The sequence below is a fragment of the Melospiza melodia genome, chromosome 2 (assembly GCF_035770615.1).
Source record: "Melospiza melodia melodia isolate bMelMel2 chromosome 2, bMelMel2.pri, whole genome shotgun sequence".
Taxonomy (NCBI): Eukaryota; Metazoa; Chordata; class Aves; order Passeriformes; family Passerellidae; genus Melospiza; species Melospiza melodia.
The window spans coordinates 136358627-136378534 of record NC_086195.1 but is presented as its reverse complement, the minus strand read 5'-3'; the positions used below and the strand labels follow the sequence as shown (position 1 = coordinate 136378534).

The following is a 19908-nucleotide window of genomic DNA, read 5'->3' as shown; positions in this document are numbered from 1 at the left end:
TATAATTATTCTTAGTAGCATAATTTAGCCATGGGATACTGTTGTTGAAACTTCTGCATGTGTCTCAGACTTTATTCCTGGGGCTCCTTCAGTTGCCTTGCATATTGTATGATTTGTAAAGATGTCACAGTTGAGACTTGTGACATCTCCACTGTCACTGTGTGAGTGCATGCAGTCTTGTCTGCAAATATAATGCTGGATTTGATGTGAGGGCTTGCAAAAGAATAATGAACAAAGTTGCAAAATAAATCTTTAAGTTATAAGAGTTCCATTTCTATTGTATGACAGCCTACATTTCTCCATTATTGTTGCTTTATTTGTTGTTTTCAAGAACACAGAATATAGGCCTCTATATATTATAATTCTATATAACTCTACACTATGTATTATAACTGTATTATGTACTATAACTTTTTAGGTATAGTATATACGTTTTTAGAGGAATTTCTCTTTTCATTTGTTCAAAAATATAATTTATTTCAGAAATCACGACAAACTCATATCATTATGCTAAGCTTTTTTCACTCCTGGATTTCTGACTTTACAGGACATGGCTGTTATTCTCTCATAGTTGTTTGTTATTTTTCTCTCCACAGCTATAAGATTCAGAATTTCTTTACAATAAATTATAATTAAACTATTTACACATGACATTGATGAGTTTTACTTAGGTGTCTTTTATGCAAAAAAATAATTACAGATGGATCCAAAGACTAAAGTATATTTTGTTTTCATTCTCTTCACCTTAAGTTAAAATAAGGTTAAAATCAACAGATTTACCTCACTTTTGGATTTTATTTCTTTTTTAATTCAGAATGTAAATACCATTGTAAAGGCTTAGTCTTGAAAACATGTCTGAAATTTCTGGGAAGTTGTGCATGTAAATACATGGTTTTGTACATAAGAATCTGTTTTGATTAAACATTAGACATGGTCCAAAATTAAGATTTGAGTAAAAGACAGAATGTTTTTGCCAGGTAGTATGAAACTATGCTAAGTTCTTAAAATTTTATAATATATAGAAATATTTTATGTGCACATATGCAATTTTTTCTATCTACATGTGTGTAAGCATTACTTTGCATATGATTAATTGTTTAAGCAATTAACCACAGCCATCTTACACTTCCTTTGCTGTGGTTAATTTGGATTCAAACAAAATGCTTTGAATATCTTTTTATATACATTCGAAGTGCTTTAAACTGTTACATATTACAGTGACTTTAAAAATTTCATCAAGCTTGGTTCAGTCTATGAACAATTTGGTAATCATTAATGCTTCAGAAGAGCCTTTCCATTGTAAGGTATGTAAAATGCCTTTTTGGGATGAGTTTGCTCAGACTTCTACTTCTAGTGCTCTGTGTCCCTCTTTGAAAGACACAATGCAAAACTTAAAGAAAATTAAAAATATTTTCAGGTTTTCAAGTAAGTACTAACTTGAACTATGGATAAAAATGAAGTCCAGCATTCAGGTCTCCATTAGAATTTATGTTTAGAGAGAGAGTAAACTTTTTGGGGGTTTTTTCTTGGTTGTACCTTCTACAGTAACCTCATGTAATCAGATACAGTTTTCATGCAGAACTTGGCCTCTGCCATGTCACAGAACAGATGAGTAAAGTTGATTTCTGAGTTTGTCAGTGTCACTAATGAAATGCTTACTGCAGGAGGTCATTCATTTCCTGAATGCCAGGTGTCTACAGAAGTGGTGTGCCTGTTAAAAAACTAAATCTGTGCAAGAATTTTGTGTTCTAGGAGCAGGAAAAAAGGGTAAGCATACCCATTCAAGCAGGGATAAATGTGATGTGGATGTTAAAGCTTTTGTCTTTCCTCCCTACTGCTCACTGTGTTACATGCAATTTAGATGATGATAATTTATCAGTACTTGTTTTAAGTTCCTTATTTCTGAAACCCCCAATGCTGAAAAGAAGCAGCAGCAGCTTCTTACCACTCCCAGCTGTGTTTTACTTCTCCTTTTTCCAGTCTGTCTGTACTCACTAGTCTGGGAAGGGCTGAGAGAAAAATATAACTATTTTCTCCAAAGCCATCTACCAAAGAGCAAAAAATGTCTTCCTGATGGTACTTCCTAGGTTGGCTTTCAAAGAGGTAGAGAAAGGTGATCCAAATCAAGTAATTTAGCGACATCAGGCTCTAGTGAGCTGATGTAGGAGCATGCAGAGGGCTCTGTTAATCTCAAGCCTACCTTTGGTGGTACATTGCTCTTTCTCAGGCTGGTTTCTCTGGGCAGTGCAGAGCCAAATAGAATTAAACCCCATGTGTTACTCAGTAAGGAATTGTTGGTTTCAGACATGACTGTGCAGGGCTCATTTTGTATTTGCAAAAGTCTGTCGTATTAGATCCTTAGGCATAGATTCCAATTTGGATTTTAATGCATGCAGTTGAGGTAATTTGAAATGATTTCATCTCAGTAGTGTCATTAATTCCCCAAATCAATGTAGCTTAAGCTGAGATAACACTGTCTGATGACATTGGAATAAAAAAAAAAGACGTCTTTATTTGTTCAAGAGCTTATTTTCACAAGATGTTATTAGCTTAGAATCTTCTCAGTGTCCTAATTTTTTGAGGCCATCAATCTAACACAGAGGAATTTGCTAGAATAGAATTTGAACAACATTGTAGTTAAATTTTCATTGACTTTGAAGAGACAAGGTATTTTCTGCCTTTTCTGAGAAATGGTGAAGTCTGCAGAGCAAAGCATAAGAACATCCTTTATAAAGGTTGACTTCTTCTTTCTTGGATGTCTCTCGAGATCTTCAGTTTGAAATTCCGTAGAATTGCAGAATGTTGTAGGTTGGAAGGGAAACAACCAAAAGATCATCTTAAATGTTTTCAATCCCAACAGTCCTGCTGTGTGTGGGCTAGAACACTTTCCACTAGACCAGGCTGGTCAGAGCCCCATCCAATCTGGCCTTGGATAATTCCAGGGATGGAGCATCCACAACTTCTCCGGGCAACTTCTCCATTATCTCACCACCCACACAGCAAAGAATGTCTTACTGCTGTCTGATCTTAAATACTGATGGAATTTATAGTGGGGTAAAGTAGAAAAGGAGTTTATCAACACAATAAAAATACTTCTGGCTGAAAAGAAAATTAATTTTGTTAAAGGGAGATTTTTTTGAACATTTTGTTTGTTTTTTTTTTTTCTTTTTCAAATAGTACAGGTACCTTTTGAGTTGGGATGCCTTGCTGAATATAAACCACTACTTCTGTCATAATGTGCTACATAAAACTGCAGGGCTGGAGGAATAACAAGACAAGTGACTAATGTCTTAAGGACCAAAGGATTATTTACAAAGCCAAAAGTACTGGTGCAGTCTTCACAGCCAGAAGCTTAGAACTTTTACTCAGTTGGGATAAGTATTGAGATATTTTTGTGAAATTCAGAGCAAGTCCTGCAAGCAAGGTATTTTCATAGAATATCTTCTCAAGTGGCATTTCTAGAGAGATTTTTTTAAAGGCAATCTAGTAATCCACTCCCTCTTGATTTAAGAGTCAATCTCTAGACTATGAAACAGTTCCCTTAAGCCTCTCATTTTTTTTTTTTTTTAATCCAGCTAACTGTTAATACAAAATACTGCAGGAAAGGCTGGATCATCTGGGTGGTTGTATAATAGATCAGCTCTTTTGCAGCTTAAGCTCACAACCTTGATCTTCATAATGGAGAAATGTATGGTATTGTTTCAAAATATTATTGGGGGAAAAGAAGGATATCTGATGGAAAACATTAACATGTATTAATATACACTGTTGGATTGGCAGCATGCTTTTCCATGATTTACCTTGAGCTCCTAAAAACAAAAGAAAAACGTGGCTCTAGCTGAGGTGTTCTTGTTTGTTTATTTTCATGACTGGTTATTTATTGTAGTTCCTAGAGGCTGCCACCATTTTAGCAAGTCATGAATTGTGCATGATATTGCTTGAAAGGAGAAGTGCAGAAGTCTGAACATGGGTGGATTTCCATAACTCACATTTTTCCTTTCTTCTAAGCTAACACAGTCCAAGTAGTAGTTATTTATAAATACCAAAATACTATGTGAATGTATATTCAATTTCCATTAGACTTCACTTGTGTTACTGTGTTTTTTTATCCTTGTGTACTATTTAGCTGTACTTAAACAACTTTTATGTATTTCTTCTTGAGTATGTGAATAGTTAATTCTTTAAAACTCTGTATTTTTCAATACATTTTGTTTAGCTTGGAGAAAAGGAGGCTCAGAGGTGACCTTACCACTCTCTATAACCACCTGAGAGGAGGTTGTAGCCAGGTCTCTTCTGCCAGGTAACAAGTGACAGGATAAGAAGAAATGCTGTCAAGTTACTCCACTGAAAATTTGGTTTGAGTATTAAAGAATTTCCTTACTGAAAGGGTGGTCAGACACAGGAGCAGGCTGCCCAGGGAAGTGGTGGAGTCACCATCCCTGGGTGTGTTTATCTTGAGGATGTGGTTTAGTGGTGCACTTTGCAGACAACCGTAATGATTGTATGCCTATTCAAAGCCCACAGGCTGATAAGCATGCCAGAGTAATGACATATAAATTTCAACAGATGTAAAGAAAACTTGCCTTATTTGTGCAAATTTCATCAGTATGTGAAATTTATTGTTCTGTTTGGTGAGAGAAAAAAAAAAAAGAAAACAGAAAACTCAATAATGCACTAAGCTTATTACTAAGTTCTGTCAGTGACTAGCCTTAGAAATATAGTAAGCTATTTATTAATATCCTGCTTTCCTACTTATGGGTTGGAAAGGTGTGTCCTAATTAAATATGAAGCAGAGAGTCTCTTCATTTAAAATAGTTTTCATTTTGTGGAGTTCAACCTGGACATAATTGAAGTTTTCAGATAAATTGTCCAAGTTCGCTTTTGTATTTGCTAGTTGCTTTTATATTTGTAGGCCTGAAAGACTGTGGTTTTCGTTTATTTCCTATATGGAAGGCTATTTGGTTTGCACATAGGAATGCAGAACTAAGTTCATTGTTTGCCTCTGGAAACTGAAATACAGGAAGAGACTTGTAGAAATTACTAAAATTTATCTTAATAAAGGTGCTGTGTACATGTCATATTCTCTCAGTAAGTTTTTGGTTTGTGTTTTTTTCATTTCCCAGTTCATAAAGGGATGATGTGATCAATGTCTGAGATACTGTGAGGCTGGGCTCAGGGACATGAGAAGTTTTTACCAGGCACCTGTTAGGGCCCTGTCTCTTTTCCTCCCTCCTGCTCTTACCATGATGTATCAGGTTTTCAAAGGATATGTTGTTTTCTGACAATAAAATGTTCCCATTAAGATCTAAATAAGAAAACAAGTATTGAAATAAGCTACCACCATAATGTGGCCATGTAAAGGATTGAAATGGAACAAAACAATGAGTAATAACATTGGCAAATATTTTTTTGCAGATAAAGGTGTAATTTTACTGGTTTCAGAGGATTCTTCTCTCCTTTTTTATAGGTGATCCATGTAAAGCATTTATCACTTGAACAACTTTCTTTTCTTTTAAAGAAAAAACCTGCAAAGGAATGAAAAATCATTACTGAGAAATTTCATGTGTCCAATTCAAAATGTCTTTGTGCAAATAATCTCTAATGGTTTCTTGTCTGTGTTTTGTGTTTTGCTTTTGTCGTTTTGAATTTCCATACAGCGTTGCTGCAGGGGGAAAGGAGGAATCATCTTGGTGTTTGTACATATTTGGCTTTCCTCAAACAGTTGTAACAACACTTTTCAGACATGGAAGCAGGTTGGGGGTTTTTTCATGAGATCAAAGCTTACTTTTTCCTTTGACAAAGAAGTTTTGTCTTAAAGGCAGAAAAAGCATTATGTGCAGTATATTTTCATCTCGGCCCCTAAAAAAGCTGTATTTCTTCTTTGTGTACAATGCAATGACAGCATGATATGTAGTACTTTAAATTCATTCATATTTCAGTAAATTGAAACACTGTTTTTGGAAATAATATTTTTTAAGAAATGAATGTGTGCATACAGCACTAATTCCAGCAGTTATGTGAAACTTTAGGGTAGGGAAAGGAGCAATTCATCTGAACATATGTTTTTAGTAAAACATTGATAAGGAAAATGTTAGACGTGTCTACCTAAATGACATTGCTTTTGTTGGTTTGTACACTAGTTCAGAAGTACTTATTTCAAAACTAAAAAATAAATTAAAATTTTATCATGATTTAAGCAGCCATAATGTAATCTGGAATAATTTCTGCTCATCTTGTTCATCAGTCTAAATTTGTTTTCTGTGTATTTACTTGGTGTCACAAGAAAAATCTAAAATTATTAGCTGGTTTTGTCTTGAAAGGCTCACAGCTTTTTTATGCCTTCAGCTGATTCAGGTCTTGATGCTAGTTTATATATGTTTTGAGCATGAGATGAATGCTGTCATGTTTGCCTCTGTGTATATAGCAAATTGTTGAATTTCAGAGAAGGGTTAGCTGTCCAATGCAAATAAGGAGGCATGAGATAATGGAATGAACAGAGGGGATAGTTCATGATGAACCTCTTTTTCTTAGAAGTTAAATCTCAAAGGTTCACAGTTCTAGACCATTCTTTTACAACTATTTACTTGCTTCCTAACCTCTTTTGACCAAAGTTATTTGGAAAAAAATATCCTGTGTGAAGACAGATAACCAATCTGATTTTGGGATCATCCCTTCCTCAGGTGCTACCAGAACAAACCATCCAAAATTCAGCTTTTCCTTCCACCTGCACCACAGGGACAGTCAGGAAGAGCAGTGGATCACTTTCCTGTGACATGCTCCATACTAGAGTTGTTGATGAATGGGTTGATAGGTGTGTGGAGTTACCTATATAATGTACCCATTGTCAGGAAATGGAGTGTGTTAGTGGGTCTTGGATTTCCCAGCTATTTGAAAAGTTTTCTGCACTAAATCCTGAAAATTGGAAGACCAAATAAAAAAATGGCAGCAGCAGCTCTGCCCAATGATACTCTGAATACCTCTTAAAATCTCTTTATCAAATGACATGTTATTAGGAAGCGAATGTCCATAATCTTTTCTCTTGTCTTTCTACCTGAAGGAAGGAGGAGTGGAATCATGCCACTTAAATCAGGGCATATTGTGGCTCTTCTGATGTCTCTTAAAGCTGATTTTTAAAGCAAGTCCTCTTCAGAAGTACAAGGGAAGGAGAATGGGCAGAAAGAGCTTTTTTTGGCCACAGCTGCTTTTTCAAAGGCTGTAGTAACATTCAGTTACAGTCTATTTTCATTCTGCATTTTATTTTACATTTCAACAAACAACTGTTCTCTCAATATGATGAGGTTTATTTTTTCCTGTCTCCTTACATAACAAAAACAACAGCAATGGCAAGAAACTAACAACAACAAAAAAAATGAACACCTTCCTTCATAACTGTGGTCAGTTCCTATGGATTTTGGTGGTTGTTTTGTAATTCGTCTGCTTCTTGCAGCAAAGGTACCATCAGTACCAATTCCTTGAACTCCCTTTTTTATCTGAGCAATGGTTTTGCTTCAGCTTCTTCAGCTTTAAAAACTGTTGCCGGCTATTTTTTTTTAATGTTTTGCTATATTTTCTTTTCCTTTTTTTGTTTTTCTCCTTTTTCCTGCTTCTAGTTGTGCTGACAGTGGTTAATGTACAGGTGAGTGAAAACTATCTTTACATTGTGAATCCAGCCCATTTTGCCATCAGGGTATTTGTGATGGTCTGCCCCAGCCTGCTCTCAGTTGCAGTCTCCCTGTGCCCACTCATACTGGAAGACCAGCAATTATTCTGGTATAACTAATTGTAGATTAGTATTAGAAGGTGATGCTCTTGAGAGGCTGCTTCTTAATTACAGCCTTTCTTTATCCTCTTCTGGGGTTGTAAACAGTTGTAAAAGAATTTTAATAACATAGGAGTTTTGTATTGCTATGGTATTTTAATTTTTGGTTTTTGTTCTTATACTCTCAGATGTGATTAAGGATGGCTCAAGGATCAAGTTTAAGATGCCTAAAAACCAGATGTTGTGACATTTCCTTTCATATAAGATGTGCATGCATGATGTCCACTTGAGGCAGTTGCAAATCTATGCTACGTTTTAAAGTCTGATGCAGTGAACATTCCAAGACTAAGTTTTTTTGTGGAAGCAGCACATCTTAATGATTCTAAATGAATTCTGATTTTTGACATTCTCAGGTGCAGTCTGATCTTGCAATTCTTGCCTTGTATCTTGCAAAAAGTTCAGAATATCTCTTTGAAAACTGTATAAGATTTGGTCCCTAGTCTAGTAAGAGGGAGAGAGAAGACCAGGGCAATTACTGCTTTGAACAGGTCAGAATTACATCATCAGAGGTTTCTCTCATTAATACACTCCTTCTGTGCACCTTCATTAATAGATCTCATCTACAGACAAGACGTTTCAGTTTAAACCATGCATTTTCTGTTCAAGAACAATTGACTTTAATATACAGACTAATACTCATAAGTATGTTAATTGATTATCAGGCAAATGAGACTCTTCTTGAAACCTGCCCTTTTAGTAGCATGACAAAATACCAGAGACCCTGACTTGAAATCTCTAACTGTTCTTTCTGAAAAAAACTCCAAACCTGAAAATTTCAATACTCATTTCCACAAAGAAAACAAACCAAAACAACAAACAAACAAAAACCCCACCAACAATACAAGTAATCTTGCCTTAGATGTCCTTGTTATGATTGACTCTAATGAGCAGTGATCTTTCAACAGATTATGCTGTTACCAAAAGAATATTATGCTAGGATTTTTGAAAGATGTTAAATAAACATGACTTAGAAAAAATTGCTTTCAAATGTCTGGTTAGAGTTTTACGTAAACCACTTATAATCTTTCCGTTTTTATGCAATAGTATCTTAAAAAAAAAAAAATCCCCCACACAACTAAAACAAGAAAACAAAGCCCCGAACTGTGAAGCTAACAATGAACAAGTTGAAGGGTTGGGGGAAGCATAAGACTCGAAAACAAAAAGTCACTAAGTTGATACAGGACGTTCTTCTGGCATACACATAAATTATATTTATACAAGCATAATTATTTAGTATCCATTGAGGATACTGCTTTTGAAATGCACAGCAAAGCAGCAGTTTTGTTTTTTGGAATATCTGTGTATTTCAAAGCTAATTTGCTTCCCAGATAAAGAGTCAAATTATTGTGAGAGGAACAATACGGAAATTTTTTCCACTTCATAGAGTTTAAACTGGTTATGGTACTTGATTAATCTGTTTATTCAACAGTAACCAAAAGGCAAATGAATCGTGATGTAAATGTACTGTTTAAGGTGGCATAGGCCTTATGAGAGATTGTAACTCTTGAGGCTTCCTCTTTTCTCCTCAGGTTGCTCAAAAATATTCGCATTTTCACAAGGAGGTTTTTGGCAGACTTGTAATTGCCTAGTTTAAATAGTCAGTTAATTTTTATTCCAGGTAATGCCATTCTTCTCTAACCATTCTTAATCTGTCTGTTAGATGTTTTTTGACCAGGCTCATGTTTTCCCTTGAGTTATTAGGTAAAATTTCCTTCCAAAGCCCAGCAATCATGCTGTGTTGGCTTGAGTGGAAATGCCAAACAGCAATGCATAATGCTGCGTTGTGCTCCATTCCATATGAGGGTTGGTGGTTTTGGTATGTCTTTAAACAGAGCTAGAAAACACCAAACCAACATTTTTGTTGGCTTCTAGGTGTAACTATCATCACTCTTTCCCAAGATAATATCTTATACACAGTTGCTCTTACAGCTCATGCTGTGTATTGATTTCACAAAAGGGTTTAGTGTGAGCATTTCAAAGTAGCAGGGTAAGAAGATTGGTTTTGCCTGTTGCTCACACTCAAAGTTCTTTTTCTACATGTTCAGTTCTCTTCGTGAATCTCCTTATAACATTTTTTTAATAACTATAGAAAAATGGATTATTTAGCTGATAGTCTTCTCTCAGGACTATTTTAAACTATTAACAAAGTGTAATGTGGATTTTGTATTTTTATTTTCCCCAGTATGTTTGAGTTTTACAGACGGCTCATATTTCATTCATCCTTCAGCAGTAGCCCTGAAGTCAAAGAGAGTAGTTACCAATCTTTTCCAATGTCAGTCCTTAGCATTTATTTTCAGCTGTTGTCTAAAGAAACCCAAACCAACACCAAAAATCCCACAGAAAACCAAGCTGCAAACAAAAAAATCCAAAACCTTAACCTCATATGACCTTGAATCCCCAGTGCATGATTATTTAGCATCAGTCTCATATATTCTTTTGCTGCAAGGTAGAAGTGCAATAAAAATTTGAATGTCTTCCAGCTAAGTAGTGAAATTTTAAGTAATTGTAGAAAGAAAATGCCCTGCTGAACAGTAGGAAGGCAAGGATATGCTTTTTTATCAGCTCACTAAAGTGAGTCTGTTTCTTGAAACAAATTATTATTGTTGAGGACACTCTGTAAGAGAAATGTGACTTTAAAAATGCTTCTCATTTGGAAGATGTTTTGTATTGTGAGACACTGCTAATATGCAATTCTGGATCACAATATTTGCTTTCTCCTTAATGATGGGTTTGGGTGTACTGACCAAGCACTGCACGCCACTGGAGTGGTGTTGTCAAACTCTATAATAATTGAACAATTGGAAAATACATCTGTATGTTCCCAGTCTTTATTCTCTGAACAGTATTTAATTGGAAGATATACAATTGTGGTCAGAAACTTCTTTGGTATATGTTGGTATGATGTTTAATTGCTGAATTGGGAACCTGAAAGGATTTCAATGTAAAAAGTTTCTTATCTAATATGATGTGTGGCTAATTTCAGAATCATTTTACTATTTTTTCAATTTCCAGTCTAGTAAAATTCTCTGCTAACATTCAGAATTTTCTGTGTGAGAATTTTAGAAGTTGATAAGAAAATTTGTACTCTTTCTTTTCTTTTATTTTGAGAGTAGCATGTTGAATTTTACTCTCCATGATGGTTTTAGAATATTGGGGGGTTTTTTTGGCCAAGGACAACTAATTCTTAAGTAAATATCCTTATATATCTAAAATATGGCTTTAGTTAGGTGTTAGTTCCACCTAAGACTTCAGCTGTTGAGTAGAATTGTGTGTGGAAACAAATGCACCAATTCATTGCTTTTTTTAATATTATGTTTATTTATATTTGTGTATATACAAGTTCATAGCAGGAGACATAACAGTAACAGGTTTCTTTGAAACAGTGCTGAGTCCTGCAAACAAAACACAGATTGTACCTTTCAAATTCACAAATCACTTATGTAACCTTCAGAAAACAAGTAACTCCATTTCCTTATCTGAAATGAAGCATAACTGTTATGGCAACTTAGAAATACCATTGATTGGTTTTCTGCATCAGAGGAGTCCTAATGTTGGCAGCCACAGCCTTGAGATTGAGCCCATCAAGGGTCTCTGTATTCTTTAAGGAATGTGCAACAGTGCCCAGGTGCTGTTTGGGGTTTTCCATTTCTTTGAGAAAAAAGTAGTGTAGCAATATGATGCTGTGCCTTTCCAAAGACTTTTAAAGTAATTACATAACTCTGGTTTTGAAAATACCTTAATAAGTGACCAGGTTCACTGAAAACAATGGCAGACGTGATCTGTTTAAAATTGTGAGCATCTTGAGAAGGCTTTTTTTCTGAAACGAATGTTTTTTGGAAGTTTATAAATACATTCTCAGCATGGCAGGGTTGAACCAGCCTCAGGTGGAGGGCAGGAGGCAGCTGGCAGAAAGAAGCTTTAATTTCAAAGCAGTGATATGTGAGTCTAGGAATAATCTTGGGAATGTACTCCTTTGAGGACATCAGGTAAGAAGAGGTTTAGAGGTGCAGCCAGAAGTATACTCTGATGGCTTATTTGTACTGTTTCAAGAAAACCAGGGCTTCTCACAATGTACCTTCTGTTTTGATTGCTGACATCTATTTTAGAATGCCTTTTCCCCCCTACTTTTTTTGAAGTTTATTCCAGATTTTAATTTCAAATTTTCTCATTTTGCGCTGTTAACAAATGCACAGTTATTTAAGTAATTCAGTATGTTCCTGTAATAAGAACAGGATAATACTGAACTTTCATTTTTCATTTACTTGAACTTTCCTGTGCACCAAGCACTATGTAAGTGGTCTTTTTCCTCTGTTTGCATTTTTTTTTCTTAATTCTTTGTGTTCTTTGAAAATTAGACAATGAAATTCTTACCAGTAACTAAACTGCTATTTGTTGGGTATCCCAGAGCAAATAGATTGGCCTCTTTCTTGGCCCTCTCTGTTTCAGCCATGTTCTAAATTCACTTTGTAAGCCCATTAACCTGTCATTTGTGGTACCAGTTAATAATTGGCAGTGCACCAAACTGAAAGATCTAGCTAGAACTTCTCTGACTGCATCATCTGTTAAAAAAGTTTCTTGATATAGATTTGTATTTTTTTGTTAGATTTGGGGAGAGGGTTTGTCTGTTTAGTTGTGGGTTTGTTTTTTTTTTAACATTTGCAATGTGTTCTGCAATATTTCTGTTCTTAAATATTTTAGTGAGCTCTTGAAGTGGTTGACTAAATAATGTATACTGTGCCGTGGTCACATAGAGCCTGGTGGAAATGTCACAGTATCAAAGTCAGTCTCTTGTTTTTTACCAGGATGCAGCTAATAGGAAACAGCAAAATGGGAACTGTTTCAGTGTAAAAGCACCACAAGGAGTTTAAGTGTTACTTTATTGTTTTGAATACTCTATGTGGATGTTGAGTAAGTTTTAAGTCAATCATATATTATTCTATGCTGGGAAAGGAGGCCTAAAATGTAAACTTTCAGGCCTGAAGGTTTCTAAGAGTAGATTAATAAAATAATTATCCTCTCAAGGTCCCTTCTAGCCTAGGTAACTTTTCATGGTACTCTTTTTTTTTTTTTTTTTTTTTTTTTCTGTTAGTATGAACTGCAGCAACTCTTGCTCTGCTCAGTAAACATTAAAGGGAAAATGTTCATCTGCCCTTAGGAACTGAATACTGTTGTTAGTGAGGCCACTGGTATTTTATTGAGTACTCCTTTGATAGAACATTACAAATAATTCAATGAAAGAATAATTTATTCCAGATAAATGGGTTTTTTGGGTTTTTTTCCTGTGTAACTAGAGTTCTGCTAAATACCAGCATGTGGGCATAACTATCATATGATCTTCTGTTGAAAAAGAAAGTAACTAATAATAAGCAATGCTGTTTACTATGCCTGTGTCTGGTTGTTCTTCTGTGTAAGAAGTCTTCTCAGCCATCCAGCCCTTCCTAATAGAGATGCAGAATTGGTGCTTCTTAAGAGAATTCTTTATTTCCTATTTGGTTTGGTGTTTTTTTTCTGTAATTTATCTGGCAAAAGAGAGATCTGGGTTTGAGATATGAGAACTGGACAGTGCCATTTAGTATGGTTGGAATTTTTGTTGGAACAATTGGAATATTATCTCCTTTAAGAGCCTGGAACTGTTTTATCAGTGTTTATAAAATGGTGTGGTACAATAGCTCCCAACTTTTAAACATCAGTAGGAAATGAGAGAAGACAGAGCAACCCTTGATGGGAAGTGGGAATAGGAGAGAAACAACAGGAACTGTATCCCTGTACAGAGTATTGTGTCCCTGTGTGATTTAGGGCAAGCATTTTAAGGACTCAATCCTTTCCCATGTCTTGGATACATTGGAGGCATCCTTGGTTTCCCCATGACTGTGTCATCCCAGAGGAGATGCATTCTTTGATCCTTTAATACAGGGAATGTTAAATGTTTCTTCCCTTCTCCCCTAGGAGATGTGGAAGATCCAAGCTGCAAAACAAATATGGTGTTTATCCTGATTTTTTCATCTTTCAAAACTTTGGAGGAGAAAATATCTGGTATTTTCAGAAAATTGAGAAAAATACATTTATTTTCACTTTACTGTCTTTACCAATTGCCCTCTCTACCATTGCCTCATGCTAGAGATTTCCTCTAGCCTATGTTTTATGCAGAAGCTAAAATATAATTGTTTGCTTGAACTGATTTGTTAGTCTTTTCTGACCCAATATGTCATTAAATGCCAATGCTGGAAGATTAAAATATGTGAAGGTCTTCATATCCTCTAACCCAGGTGTATCAGGAGTCTATTTGGAATTTCACTTTATTTTATTTTTGTATGGATTTCAAGACTATAGGAATGCTTGCAGTGAGGCTCATTCTCTCATCTTTCAGAGACAGTACAGTGTTTATTGTTTGGGTTTGGTAGTAAGAAGAAGATTTTAAGATACTAAGAAGAATATTTGGTACTAAATTGAGTAAATACGGAGTTACTTAACCCCCAAGAGCTTTACAAGTAGGGAAAATGAAGATCCATTGTTTGAAGTGTTTATTGTTTGAAGTAATGATGAATACCATATGCTATCTAGATCTGATTTACATTGATTCTATTTATAGCCTGCAGATTGTTGTACTGCCATCATTGTTCACAAAGGTAATGAAGTAAAATTCAAAGCAGTTGCAACTCCTGGATGACTTTATTATCTGACTTCTGTAAATTGGTGTAACTGCACATATTTTGATAGATGTACTTTAAGGTGGAACTGATGGAATTTTGTCCCAATGTGTCCAGTCTCCAGCTCATCAGATTTAAATAGGATCTTTTTGTGATGTTTTAGATGGTTTAAAGCCTTGTTTAGCCTTATGCACCTAATTAAACTTCTTACCTTTGTTGTATAAAATAAACTACTTGTTTTAACTGCTTTTAAAATATTTAGTGTCATCATATTTAATTCAAAATGCAAAGAACTCCTAATAACATCTCTTGAAACTGCCTGCTCCATCTTTTAAATATGCCTTCAGTTCTGCTGAGGCTTATTCTTTCAGGGAGAATTGCTACTAAAGATGTCTAAAGAAAAGAGATGAAGAAAACTTTATTGACCTGTGCAGATCAACTTTAAAAGAATTCACAGCAGCCTGACTTCTTTGTGGTGTTAATGCATTTCTATCCTCATAAACAAGGGTGACATAAATTTTAATTATGGTAGTAGAAAGTTAATTTATTTGTTGGAATTGCGATCTTGAAATCCTGTACATAATAAAATTGTCCAGTGTGCGTAATATGCAGCAAATAGCAAACTTCAATTAATTCCTAGATAAAATTAGCATGCATTGCACTTCAAGGATTTGTCTTTGTTTCTCTAATCAAAACTCCAGTTAATTTCAGCTTTGTTCTCTACCTCCCCCACATTAGTTCCATTGTCTTGATTTGCATCATTTGTGGCAGCTGGCTTCTTATCAATCTGTAGTTTAGACTTTTACATCAAACAGTAAATTAATTAGAGGAAAATAAATCCCGGGTATACTTCTTGATAACTGTAGAAGCCTCTAAGAATAGAAGTGAATGTTGCTGATTCTGGTCAGAGGTGAGCAGTGTAACATGGGGAAGGAGGCAGATGATGCTTCACATTCACTGAACCGATAGTTATCTCTAGCAGCAAGTGTTGCTCACCTGTGCCTTTTCTTTCCTAGTCCCTCCTATTGTTTGTTATGAAGCTAAACTAGAAAGAACAGCAATTTAAAAAGCAGCATGTAGATGTGGGTTTTTTTATAGGATGCATGGCCTTAATGCATTGCAAGAAGCAGATGCATCCTAAATGTTACATTATTTTCCCTATACCACAGTTTAAAAACATAACCAAAACTGCTTGTATTCATTCTGTTACAATTTATGAACTATTTTTCTTCCTATAAAGAGAAAGCAAGTGACCCTTTTACAGTCAAGCAACTAGTAGAAAAGGCTCAGGAGCATATTCTCCAGAAGATGCTCATAGACACAGAATGTCAAAGAACATGCAGACTTTAAACCTCAGCTTGTGTTTTTGGGAACAGAAGGTATCTTAGTGTTTTGTCAAATTGCTGCACTGTACTAAGTTCCCTTTTTTTCTCAATAGCCATTAGTAATAGTTAGGAAATTAAGACTGCTTTTAGTATTTGCTGCACTTATATTGTTTCTTTTAAAAAGCCAAGACAGCAGAACAGCATTGGAGCCACATTCGTTACTGTGGTGGGGAAATAGGCAAAGCAAGTGGAGGTGAGAGAGTCATTACACATTATAAACCTGAAGGAAGTCTGCTCTATTTACAGTGAAATAATCTATGGAAATGATGGGCTAGTTCAGTCTAATTTATTTGCTATCTCCTATTGCTTATTTCTCCCATTGTTTCTTTCTTGAACAAATAGGTATGATTTTCTTGCCCATCAATTCAAGATATGTGTCATCTCTGTCTTTCTGATAGTTTTTGCTGTCTTTAGCTGAGCTATCTCATGTAGTTCATCTTTTCAATAGTGTGCAGATCACGAAGGAAGGTAATACCTTGTCTAGCTCTTCAGAGAATATTGAATTTGGTTAGATACTGTGTCTGTTTTGCAGCAATATCTTTCCTCATTTTCCAAACCTTATTGTTAGCACAGTTTAAGAGCTCAGTCCAGCATTATTCCAAGGTCATTTTGTAAGTCCTGCTGTGATTCTGATTCTTTTATATTTGTCTCCATTTTTGAGCTGAATATGAAATTTAGTGGTTTAGCTTTTGAATAGGAAATTTAATTTACAACTTGTCAGTTCGTTTACAAAGCAGATACCACTCTGAAGGACTCTCCTAAATATATATGAGGCTTTTCTCTTTTGTCCTCTGTTCATTTCTTTGTTCCCATGAAGCACAGAATTACAGAAATCATTTCACAAATTGAAGATCACAGTTGTCTCTGCTGCCTGCGAGGCAGTGCAGGCTGGATGGGGCAGCAGATGGGTGGTGGATGCACATGCAGGGTATCCAGCCAGGAATCTCCTGCCTTCCCTTGGCATCCCTGCCCTCTGTCAGCCCACAAAGCTCCAGTTCATTGACAAAACTTGAGTAACAGTTTGTGGAAATGTGAGGATCCTTTTATTATTCTTTTTTGTTGTTGCTTGTTTTAGTGGAAAAGCTCTTAAATTTTCAGTTCTTTCCATACATATTTCTAGGTAAATGATTTTGTCTCTGTTTTATAGTGAGTGGGTGTTATGTAATCTCTGAAATGTTTGCTGTGATTTCACTGCTGTGGGCTTTGAAGTGAGTGTTTAACTTGTAAGGTACTTGATACCCTTTAATCCTGTGTCAAACGAATAGTCCAAAATGTCAGAGAGTCTGCAGGACAATAGGTTATATCATGAGGTAGAATTATTAAGTGCATTTGGAGTTGTCTCAATCTGTAATAATGACAATATGTAAATCAAGAACACTTTGGATACATCAAAGTCACTCAAAATACTAAGTCCCAAATGAGGTCTTGCTTTGAGATTTGCGTTGGAGATGCTACATAAGAGATGCTAAACTTTTTCTTGACTAAATGTTAACCTGTTTCCTTCTTTTTGAATGTGATCCAAGTTTGAATAAACCTATTCTTTGTCTTCAAGAGAAGTCTGGTCAGTAGTTTTTTGGGCTAGATAATTTGGGTGAGACTGGCAGACTTGTTAAGCTACTGCTATAAAAAACCAAATTGAGATATAATGGCACACGCACAGAAAAATTTTTTGGAAGTTTTAAAGCACAATAACATGGAGTTCATAATTCATCACTTTGTACTTCCCCTGGAGTCCATGGGTATTTTGCTCTTGTAATTTTAATGGCCAAGCAACCCGGCTAATACAAATGCAATTTCTGAGAGACCTATTAGAAAATTAGAGCCGTAACTATAAAATTACTACTTTATGTATGGAAGTGGATTCTTTGGAGTTTAAAACTTGTAGAAAGGAAACACACATTAATATATTTTGCTTTTGCAGGCTTAGTGTATTCTTAGCATGTTATTTCACAGGTCCTTAATATTTTTGAATGCAGGTAATGAATTTGGACATCCAGAATGGCTTGACTTCCCCAGAATAGGGAATAATGAGAGCTACCACTATGCCAGAAGACAGTTTAATCTTACTGAGGATGATCTTCTTCGATATAAATTCCTAAATGCCTTTGATAGAGATATGAATAAATTGGAGGAAAGATTTGGCTGGCTTGCATCTCCCCAGGTAAGCTGTGTGTACAAAATGATAAGTTTTAGTCACCAGTTGGGTACATGTGGAGAGTAACAACACTTTCAAATTTGCATGCTGAAATTTCAAACAGTGCTTTGTTATGCACTGTGTAATGCCTCACCATATATTTCAAGTTGTCAAAATATGGCACTGAAATACCTTCCACAGATAATAGAAACCTGAAACAGTCTTATTTTAGCTTCATAACAAGGTCTTTTCCTATTATTTTCCCTGTTTTTATTCAGTAACTGTGGATTGCATAAAGCAGACTATAAAATTGTCTGTAATCCAATCCAAGGATTGCTTTGCAAAAGTATAAGTTGTTCTGACATTACACTTTATAAAAATAATTACTCCATTTCTGAGGAAAAACTTTCAGCAAAGTCTGGTGTAAATTATAGTCTCCTAGTCATCAACCTGCTGCTTCTGCATTTGCATTTTTTACACTTGTATCACACTGTAATTTTTATGAAAGATCAATTTTTATAATTTCTCAGTGTTTAATTATTTTATTCTAGCCCACTTTAAGGAATAATACACTTTTAAGATTTTTTTAATTGATGCCTAGTTATTTATTAATGGCTTTAGCAAATAAAGTATGCACAGCCATTTATTGTGGCTTATCAAAGCTGTTGCTCACAGAGATTGCTAAAAAAACACACAAAAAAGCATATTGAGTGCTTCAATTTCTGAATTAATATTACTATATGTGATGCAGATCCCCATAACAAATAGGCTACCAAAAGGAATCCATTTTTTACTAAAGGAAAGTGTGATGGAAAGACCATATTACCAATTTTGAGCAAGTATTTTTCAAGTGCTCTATGCTGAACAGGCTTCTACCTCTGTAATTTTATGTTGCCTTGTGAAAAGTAAGCTACGGCTTAGTAATCAAAAATTTTATATTAAATTTCATAGATAAACAATTTCAGTTTGCACGTTTTAATGCCTTTAGTTCTGTTCCTTGAGTATTTACCTGTATTACTTGAAATGAGGTACAGAAGCAGTGGGGTTTTTCTTGTTTTTTTGTTTTTTTTTCATTCATTAGAAATGAAATCTTTTTAAAGTGTTGATTTTTTTCTTTTCCCCCTAGGCCTATGTGAGTGAAAAGCATGAATCCAATAAGGTCATAGCATTTGAGAGAGCAGGTCTTATTTTTATTTTCAACTTCCATCCATACCAAAGTTATGTGGACTACAGAGTGGGTATTGAAACTCCAGGAAAATATCCTTTTCTTTACTGTTCTGTTTGTGAGGAAAAGTTTTAGAAATTGAAAGCTGATTTTGTCTTTTTTTCCTAATATGAATCCAACCTGTAGTTGAAAGGCAAGAAATCACTAATTTGACACCAATATAACATTGCTTTAATTCTTTGTGTACACCAAAAAAATAATCTATAAATTAGTCTTCTTCAGGAGAGATAATTTTGTAGAAAGCAAAAGTAAAAAATGCAATTTAAAGACTTTTGAAGCTGTTTTTTGAAATTCTGTTGAGGAATGAGAAAGCAAGGAACTCTTACGTCTTAAAAACACAGCAGAAAGCCACCACAGTGGGATAATGCTGCATGGAGTCACACAGGAATGTGCATTAGTGCAAACCTTCATCAGGCAGTTTGTAATTGTACATTTGTACTTTAAAACTTGAGTGGACTGAGAATGTGCTCTGAGATCAGCTGAGCAGTAAATGATGACTCGAGTAATTGACTGATTTTGCATTTGTGTCCAAATTCTTAGAGGCTCCAAAAATTAATGCTGATTTTCTGGGGGAGTTTTAGTTGCCCAAATTCAGTTTCTTTCAAGTCCTTTGACAAACTCAGCCTAGTCTGTGACTCTTGCTGTGTCAGGTTAAAGCTCTGCAGTTCCAGTTTTTGCCTCTTCCTTATTTATCAGCC

General features: G+C 35.2%; 1 protein-coding gene across 3 annotated transcripts in view; it reads left to right on the top strand.

Moving 5' to 3' along the window:
• Positions 1–19908, top strand: part of GBE1 (1,4-alpha-glucan branching enzyme 1) — a 138893-nt gene that overhangs the window by 100181 nt on the left and 18804 nt on the right. For all 3 annotated transcript variants that reach the window (XM_063150065.1, XM_063150067.1, XM_063150066.1), the window contains exons 13-14: positions 17828–18012; positions 19112–19242. In XM_063150065.1, the coding sequence (XP_063006135.1) occupies positions 17828–18012; positions 19112–19242 (316 nt within the window). The remainder of the gene's footprint in view (positions 1–17827; positions 18013–19111; positions 19243–19908) is intronic.